The sequence below is a fragment of the Dasypus novemcinctus genome, chromosome 6, assembly GCF_030445035.2.
Source record: "Dasypus novemcinctus isolate mDasNov1 chromosome 6, mDasNov1.1.hap2, whole genome shotgun sequence".
Taxonomy (NCBI): domain Eukaryota; kingdom Metazoa; phylum Chordata; class Mammalia; order Cingulata; family Dasypodidae; genus Dasypus; species Dasypus novemcinctus.
In genome coordinates, this window is record NC_080678.1 from 92,584,293 (window position 1) to 92,590,601 (window position 6,309).

General features: G+C 44.9%; 1 protein-coding gene across 5 annotated transcripts; it reads left to right on the forward strand.

The window, feature by feature from the left end:
• The first annotated feature begins 769 nt into the window (after positions 1–769).
• ZNF32 (zinc finger protein 32) lies at positions 770–5,691 on the forward strand. Of its 5 annotated transcripts, none has more exons than XM_071215903.1 (4): positions 809–877; positions 1,536–1,637; positions 3,335–3,473; positions 4,715–5,691. In XM_071215903.1, exons 3-4 carry the CDS (start codon positions 3,404–3,406, stop codon positions 5,506–5,508), a joined length of 864 nt encoding a protein of 287 aa, XP_071072004.1. In that variant the 5' UTR covers positions 809–877; positions 1,536–1,637; positions 3,335–3,403; the 3' UTR covers positions 5,509–5,691. The 5 variants fall into 5 exon arrangements, with proteins under 5 accessions (XP_023442776.1, XP_012378242.1, XP_071072004.1 ...); XM_058299203.2 differs by having other exon boundaries at positions 814–877; positions 4,757–5,691; XM_023587008.3 differs by lacking the exon at positions 1,536–1,637 and having other exon boundaries at positions 770–877.
• The last annotated feature ends 618 nt before the right edge of the window (positions 5,692–6,309 follow it).

The following is a 6,309-nucleotide window of genomic DNA, read 5'->3' on the forward strand; positions in this document are numbered from 1 at the left end:
AGTGCTTCAGTCACATCTTCAGTTAAAAGAAGATAAATCTAATTTGCCCTGCTGGGAAACACTGTACACAGGGCACGCACAGAGCAATTGCGCCTGGGTTCACTCCCATACCTGCTTCTGCTCAGGACAGGAAGTGGTGGGACCTGAACCCTGGCCCTCCTGCACGTGCTCCCCGCCCTGGGCTCCCCGTTAGGAAAGAAGCCTGCCAGAAGCCCACAGCCAGTCAGCGGTGTGGCCAAGATGCAAATCCAAGACAGTTCCAAAACCTGATCTCTTATTCATTATCCCTCGTCACTAAAGAGCTAGTGAGAAATCAGATTACATGAGCCAGAAGGGAATAGCTCTTCACCAAACCGAAGGATTCTCCTGTGATGTTCCAAATTATCTTGTACACATTTCTGGTTTGAAATATTTGCTCCTGGCTTCACAGACCTAATTATAACAGACTTAGTCCTTGCTCTTCCGGCGGCTCAACGTCAACCTTTAGGCACCCAGGGTTTTACTCTCACGAGACCCCTTCCTTCCACGGCGCCCTGCAGGAACCCTGGATGACGGATTTCCTGGCTCAAGGACGACTTCGTGATGCTGTCCTGCCAATCCCGCTCACCTGGGCCCACGGCGTCCCTAACTCTAGGTCCACAGCGGGTGGAGGCTCCGGGTCGCCGGCCTACGGGAGCCCGGCCGGCCGAGCACGCGCGGCGCGGCGCCGAACTACATTTCCCACAGTGCTCCGGGAAGCCGGGGCCTCCGAGGCGCGGCGTCCGGCAGGCGGACTAGCGCTGGGGCTCCTGGGAGTTGTGGTCCGGTCCCGCTCGCGCCGGCGCGGCTGAGGGTTCGGCGTCGGCCTTTGTCCTGTCTGCGGGCTCGCGCCGCTGCGGTGAGTGAGGTTGCGACCGGGGCAGTCAGCCGGGGACTAGACGAGGCCGTGCTGTCAGGACGCCGCCCCCGTGCCCTCCGCGGAGCCGCCTTCCACCTGCGGGCCACGCCAGACCAGGCGGGCCTGGGCCCTGAGGGAGGACAACCGCGAGGGGAGAGGTCTGCGGCCCGGAGGGGAGGGCCCAGCTGGCCCGGAGTCGGTGCTGAGGTCCAGGGCGCAGGGCGAGCCCTGGGGGTCCTTGGTGGCAGTGGAGGATCCGCCCGGGAGGAGAAAGCTGCTCCAGGCCTCCGTTCCCGCTGGGCGGGGCGTGGGGAGAGTCCCCGCCCCCTGAAGCCGGGGACCTCGAGGCCCCTGGCAGCTCAATTGTCTCCGGGAGGGTTCCAAACGTTTGGACGACGGACTGGAAGAAAGTGCTGTCTCTAGGGTGGGGGAGAAGAGGCAGAGCCTCAGAGTGGAAAAGGGGAGAAAGTTCAAGCAGGGTTCAGAGCGTGGGGGGGAAAGTCAAGCACATCCAGAATCACCTATCCTGAAACATTCCCCCCACGGCCGAATTACTCCGTTTTTGTCCTCTACTTTCGAGGACTCTCGACTTTAGGCCTTAAGTCAGTGGGTCACATCAGAGATCCTTCACATTTGCTTTCTTACTTTATTCTCCCAGGAGCTGCCCGATCTGTCATTGTCACTAAGCTGTTTTAGCACGTGAGGATATGGTCGGACATGTTGGGTTACTTGCCCAAGGTCGCATCCTAGAGGAGCCCAGGCAAGAATCCAAGTTTCTCATGGCCTAATTCTCAGTTTTTCCCGAAGGATGTGATAGTCTTTCTGATACGAAAAGAAGTGTTTTCTACAACAAAGGCACTTGCTCCAAAATTTGTGGAAAATTGATCCCTCAGACTTGTGATCTAAGCAGAAAAGCAAGGCTCCCTCTTGTTAATCAAGGAGCTGCCTAAGACCTCCTGCATTCTTACTTGTTGAGCATGTGGAAAGGCAGAGCTGTAAACTCAGCTCATTCGATCTGACTAAACTCTGTTTCCTGGAACCCCCAGGCACAGATTTCAGTTTCAGGCAACAAATACCATGTACTTTCCACTGGGGAGTGCCCTACATAGTGGATGTGCAGTTTTTGAGCAGTAAGAGCTTGAACACTGACTTCCATCCTGGCACTGAAGTAGGAGAGTCCTTTGTAGTTTATACTCCAAGTTGGAGATGAGTCCTCCAAATAAATTTAAAATGCCTCATCCATCATCACATCATATAGCAGAATATGCAGCTACGTATTCTGCTACATGTGAAATTAAATTGTTTGTTTTGCTTTGTTTAACAGATGTGTCACTTTTAGGTAGAGGACAAGGACACAGTTTAACAAAACAAGGAATGGTAGCATCATACTACTATTTCATTAAGTCAAGAGGTTAGCATTTTCATGGTCATATTAGAGGAAAACAAAGACTGTACACTGATTCACTGCATAAATAAAGAGTAAGAATTCAGTGATTAGTCTCCTTATGTAAGAAGAGAATATTCCAAAACAAAAAAATGTATAAAATAAAAATTTTAAATAAGATAATGTGGGGCATATAAAGAGGATTCCTAGGACCTGGAAAGAGAATAAATTAGTCTGGTTCACCACTCTTCTGTTTTCACGTTATAAAAATTCTCACCAGCTTTTTAATAATGAGGAACTGGAGAATCATCTAGTGTAAGAGCATACGCTTGGATCCAGAAAGTCTTGGATTTGAATCTTTGCTCCACCTTCATTCCTTACAGCCTAGGGGACCTTGGACATGTTACTTAACCTAGTTGGTTTGTCTTGGCTTGGTTTTGGATTTCAGGATAGATTTTCCTTTCCCAAGAACAAAGTATTTGTACTTCCCTTCAGAACTAATATTCTCATGCCTTGAAGAGTAAGAAAGGAGTAAGCCTGGGGCTGGAGCTTCCTCAGAATCACTAACAGATAATATGAGATTCCTTGTTATGTCCTTAGAAACTAAAAGGGAACTGGAAAGGAGAACTGGAGCAATATCTACCATGAAACCAATCATGAGGGCTGAATATTTGGTTTTTTAGATTCTCAATTCCTTTTGGCACTTGAAAGATAAAATCGCAGGTGGTTAGGCAGGGGAAGAAAGTGGAAGATCCCAGTCACATGTCAAGACTGAGGTACAAATGGGAATGACCATTATCTAGGGTGTGGCAGGAAGTAGGTATACTTTGTGTTCTCTGTTTTCCCATCTCTTCTTTCCTCCTGAGGTGATTTGGGTGTGGTCTTGGCATCTTTGGGCCCATTTTGCTGTTATGTTATAGGTGAATGTGACATTGCCTCAGACAATCCAAATTTCCTCCATTCATTTGCCCTCCAAACCAGAGCTTTATTGATTTTATCCTCCTCACTTTCAGCTCTCCTGCCCTTTCCCATTTGTTCTTTTGTTGTTGTTGTTTTGTTTATTTTCCTCTCAGGTGCCAAGAACAGCCCATGGAAGAATCATATGAAGAAGTGGTGATTAAGGTCATACAGCAGAAGTGGACATGTTTGGATTTCCAACAGCTACTCTGCTGGACTGTCATGGAAGATATGCCCAGAATGTAGCATTTTTCAGTGAGTGAGTTGGTTGATCACGGGGATGCCCTCAGCTCACAGAATTTTCAATATCTTTGTTCTCAGAACTGACCAGCAGGTAGCAGTGGAGACATTCCCTTGGCAGAGCTTGTCATTCCAGCGGGTCACAGGAAAAGCCTGCAAACTGAAGTTTAAAGTAACAGTAGAAACTGAGGGAGAAACAATTTTAAAGCAAGAAAGAGAGCAAGCTTTATATGGAGTTAATCATGAGGTAGTCTCCAAGAGAATGAATGAGCATTTATAAATCTCAGAGAGATCACTGAGTAAGAGTAAGTCAGGGGAACAAAGAGAAAAATTCCCTAGGTTGACACCATGTACACTGTTCTAGTGATGAATTGACCCATATGTAAAGTTCAGTAGGAGGTTTATTGGCAACCTCAGTCAGTATCTCCATAGGAAGTGTTTGAGAGTAACTTCCAAAACTAAATTTGATTTCAATTCCAAAATAGTTTAGGATACTGAAATAGCATGAATTTTAAAGGGAGAAATTACTTGGATCAAATTCTATAATTGTCCTGGCTAAATCTATTATATCAGACAAGTAACTTAACTTCTTTGTACTTCAAGCTCTTCATCTGTAAAGGACAGTTAGCTCCACCTTGCCATGTTGCAGGGATTAGCAATAGTAGATGTAAAGTACCAGGATTCTCCCACATGTTTTCTGAGGTCATGTACCTTACTCCACTGTTAAGAGAGTATACTGTAGAGCAGAGGTAAATTCATCTTGAAGTTAATGAAACTGAAGCTTCAAGGACCCTCACTTGCACTGGCGTCTCTTTCAAAGCCCTGTAACTAACTTCAGAATCTTTCTTAAAGGGGAGACCTCAAAATTTTAAAGATTTAGGACCTACAAAACCTGGAGCCACACCTCTTTTTGGAGTCAGATAAAACCTGAGTGTGAGACTTTATGTGCTGCTGTATAATTTTCTGAGCCTATTTTCTTATCTACAAAATGGAGATAACTATTTTCACTTCACAAGATTATTTGGGGGATTAAATTAAATTTAGAGGCCGTACCCTGTATGGATCATGCCCACTCTACACTTCTTAGCTGCATGACCTTTTACAGTCTCCCTGGGCTCCCATTTCCTTAACTGTTGCAATCTCATAGGATTGTTTTCAGGATGAAATTATCTGTGCAAAAGTTTAGAGCATAATGCTTGGCACAAGATAAGCACTCAAAGTATTGTGTTTCTTTTTTTCCTATTCTTCTCACTCAGCATATTGGTGCCTCTTACATGACTTCCCTCTCATTTTACCAGATGTGATGACAGAAACCCATCACAAATATGATCACTCTGAGGCCACAGGATCCTCAAGCTGGGATTTCCCGAATTCTTTCAGAAGAGAAAAGCTGGAACAAAAATCCCCAGATTCTAAGACACTACAGGAAGATTCATCTGGAGTGAGACAGAAAGTCTATGAGTGCCAGGAATGTGGAAAATCCTTCAGGCAGAAAGGTAGTCTAACATTACATGAAAGAATCCACACTGGTCAAAAGCCTTTTGAGTGTACCCACTGTGGGAAAAGCTTCAGGGCCAAAGGAAATCTTGTTACACATCAGCGAATACACACAGGAGAGAAGCCCTATGAGTGCAAGGAGTGTGGGAAAAGCTTTAGTCAGCGAGGTAGTCTAGCTGTTCATGAGAGACTCCACACAGGACAGAAACCCTATGAGTGTGCTATTTGTCAGAGAAGCTTCAGAAATCAAAGTAACCTCGCTGTTCATAGAAGAGTTCACAGTGGTGAGAAGCCCTACAGATGTGATCAATGTGGAAAAGCCTTCAGTCAGAAGGGAAGCTTAATTGTTCACATCAGAGTCCACACAGGCCTGAAACCTTATGCCTGTACACAGTGCCGGAAGAGTTTCCACACTAGGGGAAATTGTATCCTACATGGCAAAATCCACACAGGAGAGACACCCTATCTATGTGGCCAATGTGGAAAAAGCTTCACTCAGAGAGGGAGTCTGGCTGTGCACCAGCGAAGCTGCTCACAAAGACTTACCCTATGACCACTTTCTTCTAAAGAAATTTTGTTTATGAATTAAGAGTATAAAATCCTCTGAAATCAAGCAACCTATCCAATTATATGGAATGAATCAAAAATCTTTCAGACCATCATTGGGTAGAGCAAACTGACTTTTCTCCTTGCCCCTAAATGAGTCTAAAAAATAAATGTCTTGTTTATTATCGTATCATATATGTTTCCTAATTTCTGACAGTTTGTTTTGACCTAATTTCCCAAGTTACCCTCATTAATCTAAGTGCCACACTGGAGATTGTTCTGCAGATCCAGATTTTTTAATTTGTAGTTGACCCCATCAGCCTTTTTTTAAAAAATCACCCCATTATCAATCCCAGCTTTCTTTCCTTCCCTATGTATTCAAATTAATCTTGTTATGCATAACAAGGTGAATGGGCAGAATTCAAGGGGGCAAATCTAAAGACTGGCAATACACTGATTGAACATTGCAGTACCTGGATGATACCTTCAATAACCTATTCTGACAAACCACTCTTATGCCTATTGAAGAAGCCATAGCTGAGCATAGAGATTTACTTTAGTCCTCCATTTCTAACTTGGATAAAGTTCATTTGTTTTTAGCCAAAAAGCAGATGATGATTATCAGTCTCTTGAAAACTCTAAGCTTATTTTGCCTGTATTAAAAGGACTCCTGTTCCCTAGGAGACAATGACCTTTGCTCTCTCTTTGGCAACAGCAGCAATATCCTAGGATTGGGGTCACCTAGAAATAAAACATAGATGTTCTTATTGCTAAGCCCAGATTTGTAGTTAAAAATGAAATTCCAGAT

What these genes read in the sequence shown, in the direction of transcription:
- ZNF32 (XM_023587008.3), top strand. Translation starts at nt 3,404, where the DNA reads ATGTTTGGATTTCCAACAGCTACTCTGCTGGACTGTCATGGAAGATAT. An exon ending in CCAGAATGTAGCATTTTTCA is followed by an intron (nt 3,474 to 4,714) that starts GTGAGTGAGTTG and finishes CTTCTCACTCAG; the next exon opens with CATATTGGTGCCTCTTACAT.